At 41.7% G+C, this 19,828-nt stretch overlaps 1 protein-coding gene across 2 annotated transcripts in view; it reads left to right on the top strand.

The window, feature by feature from the left end:
* Nucleotides 1–790: 790 nt before the first annotated feature.
* nol4la (nucleolar protein 4-like a) overlaps nucleotides 791–19,828 on the top strand; it is a 36,233-nt gene continuing 17,195 nt past the window's right edge. Inside the window, exon 1 of one of the 2 annotated variants that reach the window (XM_044039057.1) lies at nucleotides 791–809. Coding sequence is in view for 1 of the 2 variants with exons in the window: in XM_044039056.1 (XP_043894991.1) it covers nucleotides 11,795–12,136 (342 nt within the window). In the remaining variant the exon portion in view is untranslated. Of the gene's footprint in view, nucleotides 810–11,507; nucleotides 12,137–19,828 lie in introns of those variants that run through there. The other variant, XM_044039056.1, reaches the window with a different exon arrangement.

The raw sequence follows: 19,828 nt of genomic DNA on the forward strand, positions 1-19,828 counted from the left end.
CCCCAACCGCCTTCAACTGTTTCAAATGTTTGCCCCTCAAATCTCTTGTTTTCCCGTGTTATGTCACCAAATCTGCAGTTAATAATTGAAATAAAATCTTTGAATCAGAAAAAATATTGCAGTGAATATAATAGTGAGTGCCATCTCAGATACATACAGGTGACACAATTAAACTCTGCATACCCAAAATGTTTTCTGCTGAAGTGATCTACAAAATTCCTACATTTATTTACAGTCAATTTAAAGTTAACAGCCACTTTACTAGTGACAATCTCTTGTACTGGAAGTCAACAAGTAGAGCAAGTGTAGGCTACCATGTGCTGCTGTAGTTAGGCTACTAATTATTAATAAATTCCTCTCTCATACAGATTTAAAATATGCTTTCTAAATTTACACTAGTTTGATATCATATCTGAGGTATAAACAAAAGGGATGTTTCCAAGACCTGATTGAAAAAAGAGCTGCAACTTTAACCATGACAACTCTTTAGGTTACAACAATAGCAAAAACAAATAGCTTAGTGACATATTGTTGAGGATTACATGGCATTAAGAATGACATTTAAAAACAATGGTTCTCGGTCGATAACTTTAACATGAATAAACATGAAGTTATAGCCTAAAACTCTGTGATAACATGTAATTTTGGCTATATTGCTGAATTGTGAATAATTAAGTAATGCATTATAAGTCACTAAGCCATATGAATTTGATCTTATTCAGGGCTGCCAAGATGTGAAAACTATTCCTTCATCGTGACCCCTTCGACATACTAAGAGACCTCGTCGATTTGGGAAAAGGGCTTCAAAGGTATTCATTTATTATTATTACTTATTATTGATTTAGTATTTACTAAGTGACTAAGATTTGCTGATGAGAAGCCAGTAACCATTTACTGTAAGGCAAATGAATATCTACAAATTCACAGACCATTGAAAAGTAAAAGCTGGACTTGATGGGTTATAGTCATTTTTCACAAACTGGCAACCCCAGATTTGTCATTACAAGTGGTTATTATTATAGCTTACTTGTTATGAATGTATTTGCCTATAATACATTAATAATAGGTTATAATGGTTTATAAATCCCTTAGAAGAAAAGGTCAGGAAGTAATACCCACCATTTAATTTGTTTACTGTTTTTACAGTTTCACAATCACTTCCAGTTAATATGACCAGGTGCTCTCTTCTGTCTTTTATCACATTTGCATTTCATTTAAAAATTGTGCAAAGACATCTTGCTGTCTTTTTGCAATGTTTGTATGACTAAAATGATTTAGAGTTTTTCTATGTCATATATGTGCTGTAAAAATAAGATAACGGAGATTCGGTAAGGAGGTGCAGGGGTTAATGTGTGTGTGTGAATTTATGTTCAATCTCATCCTTGGAGTAAATGTAGAGATGGGACCCCAAATGCTGACCACTGATGGTTCTGTGTACTCAGGGGCACTGATGCTCATGGCATATGGCACAGTATTTATGGACTGATACTGGGGTGTTCAACCCTTGATGTGAAAATGCTCTTAGAATGTGAAATATTGCTTTAATACCAAAAAAGTCTCTTTATGATGTCATTATGAGGGTAACTTCGGGCATTTGTGACACCATCTGCAGTGAGAGTAGAGCCACTCCAGTGGTAGCCTGCAGCAGGGTTACAGGGTCAAAGTAGGCTTTGTTTGTCCAACCACCGGCCCATCCTCCCAGTGGGCAAGGTCTTTAAAGTGGAGAAAAGAAAGCCAAACATTGGATGCTCATTTCTCTCCATGTAGCTGATATCTAGTAATAGATTACCAAGAAAGTGTGAATATATATGTGTGATTTAAAACAATTAATTGTCCAAATAGATACTGAAAGCTTGGAGTTATCTGGAGGACTGTTGGGGTAACAGGGCAAACAAAGGAACTTAAGAGTCTTATTTGTAACAATACTCACAAAAAAGCCATAAATTCCACTGGTTAAAAGCTTCAATGGTAGATCTCACAAAGTCTAATATGTTGAAAGCAAAAAAAAGGCTAGCGTGCCTTTTGCATTGCATTTTTTTTCTGGGTAAGAAATGTAATTGAAGAGAGAAAGCTTCAGTGTGCAAATTTTTCCGGGCATCTCGTGGCGAAGTTGCTTTTTGTAGTTAACTAAATGTACTTTGTCTCAACCTCCATAGAGACAAATGTACGGTGGTCTTTTTTTTACATGAATATCCAAAACGTCCTCTTCATTGTTCATTCTGGATTATTGTTGAAACATAGCAGTTGCATAATGGCAGTGAAACACTGTGACATTTAATGAAATAACGTAGTCTTTACGTATAGACTTAGTGACTCCTGAACCTTTGTGTTTAGTGATCACATTAGCATTCCCAGCAGAAATAGACCATCACATAGAACTGATATTATATAAATAAATTGTCATCACACTATTAGAGATTATCAGAGAAAGTATTCAGACAGGTCAAACCTCCACCAAGGTCTCTTCCCACAGTGTCAAACATAGACTGTATATAAAAATGGGCATCATCTTCTGATTTGAAAAGTTAACCCTAGAAAGTAGGACAAAAATAGCGGTTAGCCACCAGGGGGCGACTTGTTGTGTTGGGGTAAATTAGCTTCTACTTCTCACTTGATTTATACCATCAGTAAAAACTTTTTTTTGATTAATGATTAATGATAATCACTTGTTTCAGGTCCTCTTTAACAGAACATGATGTCAATTTTTTAAATTATGTTCACATTTAGAAGAGAATAGTTGATAAAGCATGACACACATGAGTTGACACCAGTGTGACTTACAGTTGGTATCCTCCAGTAGGCTGGTTATCTATGAATTTCCTTCTACAAAATCTGTCATGGCACTGGTCAAATTGCAACGCTTGTCTTGCAATTGGAAGACTACTTCGATTTGTGTATAGTCTACAGGCTGACCTTTCTTGCAAGATAAACAGTTGTTTAAAAAACAGTTTGCTTGCGCCTTCTGGACCACAAAGACACAACTTACAATAACCACAAGACCATTAACCCAAAAACAAAGTTTAAATGTTGGTACTTGCCATAAATGCAACGGCATAAATATATAGATCAAACTACCAAACACGATATACAACTACTGACAGCCAAACATTTTAATCTCTCACCTTAACAAAAGTAAGGATTTGCTTATTAACACATCTTTAATTATCATAACAGTGAAATATAATTTTTTTTTTGGGATTCCAGGATCCAGGATCCAGATAACCACCAATATTGAATCATCCTGCATAACCTTCATCCCCATACATTTTTGTTACAATTAATCCTGTACTTGATTTATGCTCCTCCCAATTGACAGACAAAAATAAGAGAAGCATGGATAACCTTCTTGGCAGAGTTAACAATTTAACAGTGAGAATTAGAGGCAGAAAAGAGATTCACTAGACCACTTGGTGTAGTCTCGAGTCCTGGACCACTTAATGGAGTGTCCTGTGGTATGGGCAGAGAAGTTGGGCACCAAAAAGTGGTTTGAAAACAGGGAAGAAAAGAGTGAAAAGGGGAAGATAGCCAAAGGTCAGTTTGAGTCTTTAGAGGTAAGAGCCTGACAGATGCAATTACACCACAACCAGTCCCAGCCAATCATGAAGGCAGAGTGAGAGCTGCAGAGTGTTTTGGGGAGTTTTGGGAGTGTTTGTATCTCTACAGAGTGAGTGGTTGATGGGCATTATGGGCATTATAGCTACATGCAAAACAGCTGTTTGTGCACAGACAAATCAGGTATTGAAGTCATTTTTGGGGTTTCCTATATGATGATAGCAGTTGGCTTTTAGTTGTTTGACTCGACTGGCAGAATTCAAAGCCACTTAACTTGTTCCTGGCTGCCACAGATGCTGTGTCAAAGATAAAGCTTTAGTTATGTTGAGTGGTTAAGACGCCGGCGTCACAAACACAATCTGCCTTTGTGTAGTGGTAACAGGCTTCCTCTTAGCCCCTGACAGCCCCTCACACCACTGAGGAGTGTTCAGGAGGGTCGCGCCGACCAGCATTCAACTTCTCTAAGACTTAAGCTAAGGACAGCAAATACTGAGTCTCTCTGCAAATAGCGACATCAGTGTCTTAATGAATTAATTTTAAACCAGCACTAAATGTTTTTATGCCCAGTTGGGGGCAACAGAAACAATATATGTACAGACCACTGACCCAGCATCACATTTTAAGTTGGTAATGAGCATGTGTATTTATTGTGTTCACCTTGTTGAGGATCCTTTGTTTGGCAGTTATTGTTTGTGTATCTTCTGTTGTTGGTGTATTTTCCATTGATCTATAGTTTAAAAAAAAATGATATGTCACAACTCCAAAAAGTTGTAGTTGGATATGCCAATCCATTTCATGATGTCCATAACAAACAGACACCAGCCACTACCATTTGCCTCACTGTGTGACTCAGCTGTGCCAAATTATGCACACAGGAGACTGGTGTGGCTACTTCCCAGCTCCACCCAGCGTAATGGCTCCAGCACACCTGATGGATGCAAGTCCAAAATCCAGTCCACTTTAAGCTCTGGTTTTGGTCTCTACCCCTGAAGGAAATATCTGCCTCTTAAGCAGCTGCATGCTCCACAGGTTCACTGTCAAGTAGCTGATTGTGTCTCTCCGCTGACTTATGCTGTGTCTGCGGTTTATTATGGCTTTTTGATTTTTCACTGAAAACACCAATGGGTGTCCAATGGGAGCAGCAGTTTAAGTGGATAACTCTCTGTTCGTTCATCTTGACTTTGTTGTATTGAGGTGTTAAAAAAAAGAAAAAAACTTTGAGTAATTATTTCACCCCTGGTTGCATGAAACATTTGCAAATGCACACATATCAGACAGAATAAAGGTGAACAGCATGTAGTTGCAGTTGTGGCTGAACATGTGTAGAGCCCATAAGGAAACTTTACCTCCCTGGTTCTAACAGCTTCCTCTTTTTTTTCTTTTTTTTTTTTTCTTACAAAACTTAGGCCCGTATGCACCTTCTAGACCACAAAGACTTACAATAACCACAACACATTAACCGGTGGTGGAAAGGACGTTAGAAACAAAATTTAAATGCTTGTGCTTTGCATAAATGCTACCAAACATCATATACAACTGTAAATAACCAAACATTTCAACCTTTCACCTTAACCGAAGTATGATTTTATTATTTACTTATCTTAAATTCTAAAAAAAAAACATGAATAACAAAAATGATGAACCTGGAAATCTTACTTAAGTTGTGTCAAAACAGATGCTCTGAAAGATTTCACTTTGGACTGTTGGAATCTGTTTAAATTTTATGTATTTATTTGTTGTTGTTTTTTACCATTAACACGCAATGACAACGATAGTGGTCACATGATGGTACAGTAGTCAGTATTGTTGCCTCACAGCAAGAAGGCCACCAGTTTGGATCCTGATTTGGCCAAGGGCCTTTCTCGTCAACTTGCAGGTTGGGGATGAGGTTGATTGGACACTTAATTGACGGTAGGTGTGAATGTGAGCGTGAAAGGTTGTTTTTGTTTGCCCTGTGATGGACTGGCGACCTGTACACAGTGTACCTCGCCTTTCACCCTATATCAGTTGGGGTTGGCTCCAGTGAATGAATGAAACTTTCCCTAAAATACATTTTGCCGATTATAAGTATAGACTATTACGTTATAGAAAAAAAGCCAATATGGAGTAGTAGATTTTTACTAGTTTGTTATAGTTGTGTCTCCTTTACTTCAGAGGACATTACATTGTATTTATTGTAAACTACTATCTGACTGTCAGATCCATCCATCCATCTTCTACCGCTTTATCCTCCCTCCAGGGTCGCGGGGGGCACTGTGCCAATCTCAACTGACATAGGGCAAAAGGCAGGTACACCCTGGACAGATCGCCAGTCCATCACAGGGACACAAAGAGACAAATAATCATTCACTCTCACACTCACCTACAGTCAATTTAAAGTGTCCACTTGACCTAATCCTATCTGACTGTCCCTCAACCTAAAAATGACTTTACCTTTAAATATAATGAACTCTCCATAAGATAGACAAATCCCTATAACTCGACTATGTAAACAGATTCGAGTCCTTACAACGTGATTAATATGTGGACTACACACAAACACACACACACACACACACACTCACACACACTCAGAGAGGGAGCAGAGTTTAATGGCTGCACTCCAGCTTGTTTCCCCTCCTCTGGCAGTGTGTGCTCGTTTACACCCCCTCATGGATTCACAAAGAAAATGATGGTGAATGAAGGGTGGAGGCTGCCTCTCCAGCTCACTCTAATCCAGTGCCAGTCAATCCAGTGCACGTGGAGAATGAGGGTGTGGGCTCACACTTTGGAGGAGAAGAGTCTCCGATGAGCCTGATCTGTGCGGCCCTTATCTCCCTGTCGGTGTCCCTCTCTGCTCCCCCCACTCTCATTCTCTGCTCCCCCCTCTGCTCATGATTAACCACACTCATCGCCCTCCATGGTCCGTCGTTTCCTGTTACTTAGTTACCAGTTGCCATGATTTGCCTGGGCCGCCTGTGTTTCCATGGCGACTGCGCCCATTCTGTCATCTCCTGGCTGCCTCATGGCTGTGCTGTCCCAATGGCCTGTAGTCACCCCGGGCCCTGACCCACAGCTCTCTGCCTCCCAGCCTCACGCTCCCATAAGGCTGCCAGTGTGTGTTCCCGTCGCACTGCAGCCCCTCACCATGCCAGTCTGGTAATGCAACTTCTGGCCGGTCCATGTTGTGGCTGAGTGAGCAGACAAAGAGGGAGCTGATAACACAGACTCTAAAAATGCCTGCTCCCCTTGTCCTTTACACAGCTTATCACATGTCAAACACAACACCGGCGCACAGAGAGAGCACACCTGCTTTAGATTACAGCAAATGTTTTCGGCATCAAGGAGATATTCACTGTATACATTAGTGTATAGATAAAGACTGTAAATTTAAAACAGGTTTTTAGTCCTTTTTTTAGTAAGTCAGTGACTTGACATTTATCGTCATGAGGTAATGTGGCCCAAGAGGCGCCACATATAATGCTCACCTAACATAACCACCACTGTAACCCTCCCACTGTAAATAATAGATCATATGTCAATATGAACTGTTATTTACAATATCTACAGCACAGAGTCAGAGTTATTACCTCCATATTTACAAGGGGTACAATCTTATATCCTGAAACTATATGAAAGCTGCACTCTGCTATCATGCGCTGATTTACTACTCATTATTAAATATCTGCAATTATCATTTAGACCTCAATATCATTTTGATACAATCTCAATCGACAATTCATAGTTTATACTGTAAGTTTGTGTGCGATTGTACAATGTTGGGGACATGCAGTATCGATGTTGCTTTCTTTAAATGCACAGAAAGACACTTGCTCTGTATTGTCTGAACATGTAACTACAATAAAACAATGGAACAGATAGGACTCTCTATGTAGTCACTTTAGGTTTTCTTTGTCATGGTTTGTAGATGTAGTATTATTATTATTATTCCTGCCACAGTATCAGTATCACTATATCTGAATTATTGAACAACAAATACAGTACTGTTGAACTGTCAGTTTGTCAATCAGGCACTTCAAATTTCAACAACCCATACGTGCCTACAAATAACATTTTCTGTGATTGATTAAAGGATGAATGGTGTGAATGTAAAACTGCTGCATTTCTTCACAAACTAATTGAGTTAGACGGATTAAGCCTTAGACTTGACTGAAAGTTTACAGCAATCATTTTCCCAGTGAAAGGCTGTTGAGATTAGAGTATAGTAACTGTTTTGGTGAATCTTTTTCATTATCAGTGATAAAACTGATAACCCAGAAAATACCAACAATGCATCAAAATCTCATTAAAAGATGTTTCAACATCTCCGCAAATTACAAATATGATATTTTCATGGCAAGTGTTAATAATATAAAGTCTTGATTTGAGTGGCATTACCCTTTAATCTAGTGCAAGTTACATGTCAGAATATTTCAATCTAAAACGCACACTCACACACACACACACCAGCTTACTGAAGGATAATGGCACAGCATTGACTGTGCTCTTGCATGTGGGACCGGTCCGGTTCAGGATGGGTGACACAAAGAAGATGCAGTTTCCAGCTCCGCCATCAGGAGGCAGTAGTTAACAAATTGTCTCTGACTTTATCACACTCAGAGATAAACACCAGCAGAGCAGAGCAGAGGAAAAACCTGTCATCCTAAGACTGATTCACCATCACTCCCCCTCAATTGGTCTGACTCTCACACTTTTATTCAGTCTCTTAGTCACTGTCTGTCTCTCTGACTGTGTTTACACTGAGGCCTCGTTTTAGGTTGTAACACCATGCTCAGGTGTGTGTTTGTTAACTAACACCACATCTATACGAGACACGATCTTTACAGCATATGTAAACGTCCATCTTAATTAAACACTCCCCTGAAGAGACCCAGGTACTTTAGAGGACAACTGTTTTGGTGTACTTGTACAATAACTTGGATGTCTTGTTGTTGTTGTTTTTACATTTCACACTACTTTCATTCATTTTGTGAGCAAACTTTACAAAAAACGAAGCAAACTGAAAAATGAATGAAAACTGGCGATTGTTCCTGAGTTTCTGCAGCAGTGGAGCTAAATTAAGAACTTGAACTTTGGTTTAGATCATTTCTATGGGAACCCTGAATATGTGCTGATTACCTACAAACCCGCTCTGTCCTTCAGTAGTGCTCTATCTGCCTTGGTTTCACATGATTTTGAGACTATTCTGTTTTTGATAAATCTATATTGAAAGCATGGTGGAAAGTGTGATTTAACAGAGGAAGGTGCATTGGCCGGTCAGGAGTTCATCCTTCTCAAAAGAACAGCGCGGCCTCCACGTGTACTCTGCTGCTGGATTGTTCAAAATCTGACTGAATACAGGAAAGACACAACGTAGCATCATCTATTTCCTTAAATACTTGTGTTGATCTTGTCAATTACAGAGATGGTAATGGTTTAGCAGCCAGTTTCAGAGCCTTAAAGGGATGTTGCAGAGAGTTAGAGCCTCAGCGTGATGTCAGGTGTCTCCTGCTTGATCATGCACTCATTAACACAAAAGTTGTTGCAGTTTTTTAAAAAAAAGTAAATTTGTTCATTTCTTATTATGTCTTATTTTCATAAACACAGAGAATTAAATAACTACAACGGTATATCAATAATTTACTAAATATTAACTGACCATTTATCTAGAAAATGTGTGTCATATTTTGAAAGTAGTAGTGTTTTAGTGCTCTTGAACATGTTATTCTGCATATTAAGTACTTAAACTCTAATATCCTGAGCGTAAAATCTGTTGATTTTCTTATTAAGCTCCTAGGCTGTCTGTATAACTTATCTTACTCGACAACACAGTTTACTCAGACTCTGTAGAGTTTCCATCATGGAGCCAGAAAAGAGAGTGAGTGAGATGTTTTCAGTGGCTGAGCAGCAGTGTACGAACCATGACTTGTAAACCGATCCTAGTGTGTAAAATCAGCGGAGTGGCCCTTTAATTAAGGGATTTTTGAATATACACATGCATTGGACAAGATTCAAACAAAAGACAGAGGAGACAGACATTTAATTTATGGGACGAAGATGACACTGTGTTTGGAGAGGGTTTGTCTGAGAGTCGTTCTTCCACAGATCAGAGAGAGAGCAGGTGTGTGTGTGTGTGTGCATTGCTTGCTCTTTGGAACCTTTTCTGGCATAAACACTGAACTTGTCAGGACCAGTAGTCCTCAGGGAGACAAAAACCTGGTCTTGAATTGTGGTTAGTTTAAGGTTAGGGTAGCTGTCCTCATTAATGGAAGCAATGTAGTGTCCTGGGATGAGTGGCTGCACAAACGTCTCTCTGTCTGTGTATTATCAGGACAATCAAAATAATGCTTTATACTCTATTCACAGTGTGTTGTAAGTGCATTATTGCGAATTAACTCATGTTTACTGCTTTACCCAGTGCTTAATCAAAAAGAATTCACAAGGTAAAACACAGGGATAAAAGTTTTCGTTGCAGATGAGTCTCGTTTGCAGCGACAACAGATTTGTGTCTGAGACTGAAACTTTCAGAATAAAAGTGTGGACATGTTTCCTCCCGTGAGGGATGGATAAGGATCACATGCAGGCCAGTCCTGAGACAGGAGACCAAATGATGAAATGACATGAAACCAAACAGCTCTCAAAGGGCCCGACCACACACACACACACACACACACACACACACATACAGTACAGAAACACAAACACATGTGTTTTCCTGTTTGTCATTCAGGTGAGGTGGGGGCGGGGTTTGTGTCCAACATATCATTGTTTGAGTCAGGATGGAGAGATGGGGATGGGGCATCCCACTCACCCTCTGCACGGCCGGAGACACTGCTGAGCTGCTGTCATGGCAACAGCAGCCACCGCCAGCATGGGCCTGTAATGCACAGGCCAGGAGTAATCTTTCTCTTTCTCTCTCACACTCTCTCTTTCTCACACACACACACACACACACACACACACACAGGTTTGTGCAACTATTCTTCTTAGGACACTGTATTGACTTCCATTCATTTGGACAGCCTATAATCAAAGTGTTATCCCTAACCTTAACTATAACCAGTGAATGCCTAACCATAACCTTGTAACCTAACTATGATTCAAATCTTAGCCCTACATTTAACCAGTTCCTCAGAAATGAAGTTCTGCCTCATGAGGACCAGGTGTTGGTCCTGACAAGTTCAGTGTTTATGCCAGAAAATGTCCAAAGAGTTAACATCACACACACACACACACACACACACACGCACACACATACACACACGCATACACACACAATGAAAGCAGAACTGGGATAAAACTACACATTGGGGGTTAAGTGTGTGCAGTTTATATAGACACAAAAGTCCCAGTGAGTTAGGTATGAATATAAACACATTCCTAATTAAAGGACATTGAGACTTTTCCCCACATTTCTTTTGTTCTAGGGAGATCACCGGCCACACACATATTCATTGTGTTATCAGTGTTTTTAACACAATAAATTCTGCCTCACTCTTCCTCTCTGTGTCACCTGATAACCCCAGACTCTGCTGCAGTTTAAGTCAGTTAGTGAAATGCAGATTATGAGCGTGTTTTCTATGGGATAGAAGAACGTGCAAATCCCATTCTAACAGGTGTGAGGAGGAGCAGGAATGGCGCATGTTGATCGGATATGTGGCAACCCGGGAGGACATTGTGCGCATCTTTGCGCTTTCTTTCTTTTTTAAATTTTTATAAATGGTTGAGCAACCTGCATCCGAAAATAGTGATGTCTGTTAGAAAAGTAGGGCGATACAAACTGAGAGCGACGTGATTCCACGCTTGTGTCTGTCTTCTTTGTTGTTAAGCGAGGACTGTGTGGGGTTTTTTCCCTTTTTTTTTTTTCGTCGTGTGCCTCAGTGGAGAGGGTTTTACGCACAGGTGGGAGATGCCCGCTCAGCATAGGACAGCCCCCCTCTCTGCTCCTCAGCGGATGATGTGAGGAAGTGACATTTTTTTTCTCACCGCTGCGGTTCGGGACAGCACTGGCTCTCTCTCTGCAAACAGGTGTGCTGCTGCTGCTGCTGCTGTCCGGGTCACTTCTGCTGAGAATCCACGGGGAGTACAGCGTCCCAGAACCTGAAACCAAGCCCTCCAGGACGCGGGACAGCGGTGGACCAGAGAGGAGGAACATCGACCCGTTCAAGTGTGTTCTTTATTAGCCAGGGCTGTTTGAACGGGTTCAGACAGACAGAGAGAGAGGGAGCGCGAGAGAGAGCAAGAGAGAGAGAGAGAGAGAGAGATGGCAACGAAAAAGGCGTGCGTCGATGTCTCCAAAAGGAGCCGGAGTCCGGTCGTGTTGGAGGCGGAGATGTTCAGTGAATTTCAGGACTGGTGTCTCCGGACTTATGGAGACTCCGGTAAAACAAAGACGGTAACCCGGCGAAAATACAACAAAATCATGCAGACACTGTTGCAGAACGACGAGTCGGACGGCGTGTACGTCGACAACAGCCACATCAACGCCAAATTCAAATTTTGGGTGAAGTCCAAAGGATTTCAGGTCGGGACCAACGTTCTGGGAGAGCACAACAAGAAAGGGGCTCCAGGGAAACCCGTCCTATATGTACCGGTCAAGTCAACGGTAAAGTGTGTGTATGTGCGTCCCCGTGTTTGTGTTTGTGTGTGCGTGTATACGCGCACGAGATGTCCCGTTGCCGCCTATATCGCCTCTTAAGTTGTCATTATATCGGGCTGCACACACACACACATGCACCTGTCACATGAATAAAATGACAACTTGTTAGTGTGTGATGGTCCCGACTCGCCCTCTTCATCCTCCTCACGCCTGTTAAAGATTCACTTTGTCCACATCCCAACCAGAACAGCCCCTGTACGTCTCATCCCTTGCTGCCATAGCAACGCCGGTGCCTCCTGGCAATCGCAGTGGTTGAAGGTATCGTGCATAGCGATCTCGGCAGTGAGGTTGAAGTCCTGTCAGTGGCGCACGAGAGAGAGGGAGAGCACGAGAGCTCATTTGACTATAGTAACATTTTTGTTTTTGTGTGTGTGAACAGTGTAGTTTTAAGGTCTCGTGTAACCTGGTGTAGTGATGTTGTGTGTGTGTGTGTGTATGTGCGCGCGCGCGTGGATGCAACGGCATGTTAGTGGTGATGGTGGGTCGGGAATGTCCGGTGCGGTCCCGGAGGGTGGAAGCACGGCCCGTAACGTGGACTTAAAATGACATAAAATGACAGATGAAACATTTTCTGCTGAGAAGCTCAGCGGGTTTGATTGTAAGAGACTCGACAAAAGGAGCACGCGCCGTCACTGTCCCGTGTAAAGAGCAAAAAAAAGGGTCCGTGTCCGCGCGCGCGCTGGCAACATTTTCATTGCTCTTACTATAAGAAAAGCAAACGTTGGCCTCCAAAATACACAATTGTAATTATGTTTCTAGGAAAAAAAAGGAAACCCATTGTGTGCAGTCAGCCTGAGTGTTTTCACCCCACTTTTCATTGTCCTGGGCAGGATCGCAGGCACTCGTTGCTCTGGCAACACCTGTACAGTCCAGGATGGTCTGACTGTCTCAGTCTCTGCTGCTGCATTTTTAGCTCATTGTGCGCGTTCCTCCACCGAGCTTTCTTATATGAGAGACTGTGCAAAGGGGGAAACAAATGTACAATATTTAAATCATTAAAAAAAACACAAAAAAAATCTACATTTGAAAGAGGGCAGCTGTGCGTAATTGGGGACCACATCACGTGAGGGGCTGTGGCGGAAACAAAAGGGGCTGCACGGGACTGATGGAGACATACACACACACCCCGGAGTCAGCGCTCTGACTTCACCTGCGCACGCTTTCGTGTTATGACCGAGATTAAAGAGGTTAAAACCACACACATTATTCTTTTGCAACAGGAGATAAAACATACACACGACGAACTCTGCGCGTCTCTGTGTGGCGTTATTGGGCCTGCTGCTGTGCCGGCAAGGAGACAACCACCATTTTAAATAAGCGTTCTCAGGGGAGGATGCCCCCACCCCCCACCACCACCCACGAACACCTGACCTGCTGCTGGGACAGATCGAGACTCTCTTGACCACAAAGAGCAGGAACACATTTTGTGCAGGAGATATTGGCACCGATTACAGAGCGAATCCTTTGATTTCACTTGAATAGTGCTGGGCCATCAACAGGTGCTACACCTGTGTGGAAGCACAATTTAGATTTTAAGGCCAAGTGTCTTCACAAAGGTCCGCTAATCTCCACTCTATATTATGTTTCAGGTGCAGGTGTGATCTTTGTCTTCAGGTGCAGACGGATATCTTGAAATGTTAGTGATGTACAGATCACCAGCGAAAATCCAATCATTTCTTTCATTGGCCATAACTTACATCCCAAAATGTTTCAAAATCAAAATCCATTGTTTACTTTTTGAATTATGCTGCTCACAGCCATCACAGTATGTCCTGCCTTGAGACTGTTTCTGAGAGGTTGTGATTTTAATACATAGCCATTTTTGTGAGATAAACTTTGCAATATTTAATACTTTTGAGATTTTTAAGTCAACATTACTACTGTATATATTTTTTTAATAAAATAGGCCTGTGTAATACTTTCTTGGGCTGAAAAATGTACTTTTCACGATCCATCGATGAGTTTATGGATTAATAAATTAATCGTTAACTAGTTTTTGATCATCGATGAATCAAAACAAGTTTTCAGATTTTCCAGCTTCTTAAATGAGTGAATATTTTCTGGTCTCTTTGATCCATATAACAAAGAAATCATTAAAACTGTATCATTTTGGTTAGACATTTGAGAATATTATCATTTTCAGGTTTGAGAAACATTTTCTGACATTTTATGGACCAAACGATTGATTGATTTTGAATATAATTAGTAGAAGCTAATACTTTCCTACTTTTATATCTATTGGAGCACTTTTTTATCCGGTAATTGGGTTGTTTGTTTGGTTAGTTTTGCCGTGTGGGGAGAGCTCTGTAATTTTGTTGTTTTGCTCTACAGCTCTTCTAGTTTGATAAATAATAAAACAAAACAAAACAAATTGATTGATTCAATAAAACTACCTGTCCTCTGACAGATGATAAACCATATGCAGGTAAGATTTATTTCAGGACTGCTAGACTGCACTGTTGCTTGAGCTGTACCTAATAAACTGACACGTGTGTTTATCACTTCCGTTATCTTCAGGACACTGTGGTGTCTTTAGGTGCTGAGCTGATATCACAGAGGAGAGGCAGAGAAAAGCAACGTCTCTGCTGATTAAGTGCACAGCTCAAGGGAGCACATGCTTTGCGGCTAATATTGTGCGGCAGTGGGAAAACCCTCTCCTTGACTCAGCTCCACTTGGGAAATTTAAACTACAAACAAAAACACCAGCCACCGCAAGCTGCTTCTAACAATGAGTCAGATGCCAAAGATCGACCGGTTTATGTGCACGTGACTGTCGTATCATGACTTTGGATTCAGCCTGACTTTGATAGTTTTATAAATAGTCTGTCCTGGGCCACTGGAAAAGTGACATACACACAAATACACACAACGGTCAGTGCCTCCTCCCACGGCTGCAGGGTCGGGGGTGTGTCTCTGGAGCATGAGCATTGGAAGCCCCCGCTGCAGCTGCTCCCAGGGTGTGCCAAGTTTCTGTACAGGGGGCAGGCTGGATGGGGGTAGGGATGGATGGTGGTGGCTGATGTGCAGACAGAGAAGGTCTCTTCTATGTGTCAGTGAAGCAGACAAGGAGACTTCAGTGTGTAGCCAGGCAGAAAGAGCGGGCACAGTAGTAAAGGCTCAGTGTCGATGCCTCTTTTCAAGCCGGACACAGAATGATTTCCTTTCTGTGCTTTCTGTCCGTCTCTGTCCTCCCGCCCATGTCGTCTCACCCTCTTTCTGCACAACCCAGAGTCTTTGCAGTGTTCAGAGCATCCACGTTGCAACCTCGTTTAGCTCTCATTATGTCCTGATTAGAGGACGCCACGGAGGAGGAGGGGGGATAGGACCAGAAACAGACACAGAGATGCACCACAGAATTGCACACCGCACGAGCCCGAGCACTCCCCGAGACGAACAGAGTCAGAGTGCAGCCAGTCTGAAAGGAGATGCTGAAACAGAAAATGTTTTAATAGTGCTGTCGCTTTCAGTTGCCATGCCAACTGAAATCTGTAAATATCTTTGTACATCTCTCACAACCAGGTTGTTAGAGGGCATGCTTTCACATAGAGTTCATATACAGTAGCTGCCCTACATCATGATTCTGTGATGTGCTGTCACACATCATGAATCTGATGAGCACCTTTAACCTAACTTACACAGAGTCCAAAACCACTCTCCTAAAGCTAAAAATAATAAGCTGATCAACAAAATTGTATTCATTGGAAACAAGGGCCTCAACCTACAGAATACAAGTGTCCCATTCAGATCCAAGAGATTTTAGACACAGGAAATATGAACTATGAATTATAACCAGAGAATATTTAAAAAAATAAAAAACAAACAAACATCAAAACTATTAGTAAAATAGTCGCAAACTATTTTTCAATCAACAAATCAATTAATCAACCGTCTGACTACTACAGACTCTATTTAAATTTCTGCCTTTTCCATAAGCAGTATCATGAGCATTTTCAATTCCACATTTGGACTGTAGACACTGAAAATGCCTTTTAAATTGGAATCGTATTGACAAAGCAATGAATTGATTAATGAGGATAATGAATGCATTTGAAGCATTACAGTGACATACAGTGAACATCACTGCCCCAGACTGTTGTGTTCGTCTTTCTCGGGACGTCCTCTCCTTGCGTATAGAGAAACCATAAACCACTTCTAATCCATAGAAAATTGGCCTGGGATCATTTTGCCTCACCATCAGCTGGGAAGAGGAACATCATCATTATTATCTGATTAATTAGTCCACATTTCCCCAGAGAGCTCCTCCTTTTGTTGAAGGGCCACAGAGTCAAAAGAATACTGGCCCTATTATCCAGCAGCATTTGCATTAATGCTATTTCCGCGTACCGAATCTCCAGTGCTTTTGTCTGATGCTTTTTGTCCCCCCTCACTCTCCTTATAAGGGGCAACATATGAGTTTACGCTCATGGGTTCAAACTGCAAATGATCCCCACCCCAGACAGGAATCATCCGACTCTTCTCGACTCATTCGACATCAGAGCGACGGAGAAATTATACCTGAACCGTGCCTCGTGTGCTGCCGTAGGCCTTCAGATTTCATCCTGTTAGAGAGTCTAAAGGTGGAGACGTGTTGGTCTGAGGCTACGGAACACGTTATTGTTATGTTTTTAAAACGGAGAAATTAGTTCATGTCAGTATTTATTGTCTCAAGATGTTAATATTTTACTGTGACTTAGTGTAAAAAAAAAAGGGGGGGGCTGCGAAGCCCACGTTGTACATATGTTGTACTTTGGACATGGATGTGTGCACGTACAAAGAGGGGGTTGCTGATCGCTTGCTCTGTGTTTCCTCCCTTCAGCACCCTCTCTGTTGCCATGGAGAGACCGTTCTTTGCTTTCCCATAGGAGGAGAAATTAACACCATTTTTAACTGGCCCGGGGGCCTCCCCCCTGTGTGGGAGATAGTCTGAGTTCTGCTCCGCACACATCACACACACACACACACACACACACACACACACACACACAGAGAAAGAGAGTGAGCGAGTCTTTAAGATGGCGATAATCTTCCGACCACACCGCTACTGTCATTTTAATACTTTTGCAAGGCCAACATTTAACCAACTGGGACAGTATGGTAATAGCCTGAAATTGACGAAATGGACTCTGGGATGTGATGATGTATGTGCAAGTCATTTACATACCATTCTGAGTCAGTGACTGGAACGTCAACAGTGTCAGTTTGCCGGACCAGTGGGACTGTCAGTGTCTCTGGCTCAGTGGGATATTGGGGATGTCACACACTCTATCAAATAATGTTCATCATGGGAGCAGCCAAGGGAAAAAGACACACACACACACGGGTGGACATCAGACAGAGGGGCAGATCCTGGAGAACCTAATGTGGATTTAATGACAGAGCTTCATGAATAAAGGCAGAGATTAAAAAAAATTATGGTGAAAAGAAAGTAAATATAATGTGTGTGGGGGGGGATTCATTTCGCTTGACAAAAATTGCACAATATGAAGACAATTTTGTTTTTGGTAGTGATCATCTTCCCTTGTGTTGTCAGAAAAAGAGAGGGAGAGAGAGAGAGAGAAAAAAAGCAAGGGTTGTCCCATTTATGTGCCATTAACCAGTTGATAGATTTACAGAGGGGAGATGGGGCTTTAAAAGATGACCTGTTGTCACATCTGCAGTGAGATAATCTGAGTCATGAGTACTGTTGACACAGCCATCTTGTACGCACACACACACACACAGATAGAGAGGGGGACTCAGCACCCATCACTACTGTCACAACTTAAGCTACTTACTGTGCAGCCATGGAGTTTAAAAGTTAACTACAATGCTAAGCAAACACATTTCAGATTTTATTCATGTTCATCTCCTCAGCCGTGGCGCTAATTTCTTGCGTGATGCATCTGTTTCTGTCTTTGCCGGTTTGTCTTTGTGACCCAGCTGCTTCCAGTGAACCCCACCCCTCCTCTTCCTCTTCCTCTTCCTTGTCGTCCTCCTCCTCCTCCTCCTGACCTGCCTGAGTGCAGGACTGCTCCTCTCTCTCCCCTCAGTGACTCCCTGCTACAGTGTGTTTGTGTGACTGCCAGCGGGGGTGGGGGCAGTCGACTCAACCCCTCCAGTCTCCTAGCAACAGAGCGGTTTGGTGCGGGACAGGGAGAGCACGCAGAGGGGATGGGGGCTGGTTGTACAGTGGCTGGGGAGAGCAAAGTCCTACAGGATTAGAAAAATGGAGAGATGGGAGAAAAGGGAAGAAGATGGAGCGAGAGTTTTGCAGCGTTGGTGATGATTAGGGATGCTGACATGTCTCCTTTGCTCTTTAAAATGGCATGCTGTTGACGTGAGACCAAACATCAACAGCTGTTCTCCTCTGAGATGCCTCAGCTACGGACTCCACCTGGAAGACATGTAGTGAACATAAAATACAAATACACACAATGCTGTGTTTGGATGTGAATGTTTACCTCCAAGTTGGCTGGTGTTTGGAAAATAAAGCTTATCTTTGTCGAGGAGCGCAAGTAGGCCTTCAGGCAAAGGACTGATGTGGTGGCTAATGGAAGACAAGGTCCAGTATGTAGGACTTTAGAGGAATCTCTGTATATAGAAAGTGGACAGATTTCGGGTTTGCTGGTTGAAGCTAACCGGGAAGTAAGAATATACTGTGTAACCATAGTTTTGGCTCTTCTTCAATAGAACATGGTGTCAATATTCTAGATTGTGTCAGAGGACAATACAAGACAAATAATGACACGCTTGAGTGGACACCAGCGTGATTGACAGCTGGTGTTGTCGTCCAATAGGAGCCTGATTACAGGTGGTGTTTGTGTTGGTGTCAAACTTTGGAACTAACTATCACTAGAAATGAACAGTTGTGCTTTTGTTTAAAGGAGAATTAGCTCATCAGATTTACATTGAGTAGAGATTCCAACATGTGCAACCAAAACAAACACTGAGACATTTTGTCGTTTATTGTCACCTAAAGGCCACCATATGGTTGGAAAGCAAGGTTGATGCAACTTCACCACCACATTCAGTGCACCATAGCTTTAACACGAGGATTAGCACTGTTAGCTTCACAATTAGCAATAAACTGAATTGTCACTGATTAAACACTTTGTGTAAATAACATCAGAAAATTCCAAAATAATGTGTTTATATTATTTGTGTTAGGTTTTAGCCCATGAGATGTGCCATGTCATCTGTAAGGCAGTCTTGAGACAATGTTAATATAATTTAAATCCAACACATCAATACATTCAACAATTACAGTATTGTTGGTAATTACTGACCATGCACGTTTGTAGTGACACCTACAATAAGAGGACCGGCTCACATCGTTGCAGGTAGATTATTGCAATCTGAGGGAGCTCCAATCATCACATACCACTTCCTTTAGAGGCTGCAAGTGCAGTTTTACATAAAACCAGCAGCCCCAACATCTAAAAATACTCTGTTTTCAATAAGGTTATGATACTGAAAAGTGTCTATTGCACTAACCTCAGAGTGTGTGGAATTTTTTCTTTACATATGACACTCACAATTAATCACTTGCCAATTAAGGAATAAATTGTCCAGTCATTGCAATATAAGAAAGTAAAGCTGCAACAATTAGTCTGATTTTGATCATTCTTTAAACATGAATCATTGTTAACGTAAATATGA

The sequence above is a fragment of the Solea senegalensis genome, linkage group LG11 (genome assembly GCF_019176455.1).
Source record: "Solea senegalensis isolate Sse05_10M linkage group LG11, IFAPA_SoseM_1, whole genome shotgun sequence".
In the NCBI taxonomy this organism is placed as follows: Eukaryota; Metazoa; Chordata; class Actinopteri; order Pleuronectiformes; family Soleidae; genus Solea; species Solea senegalensis.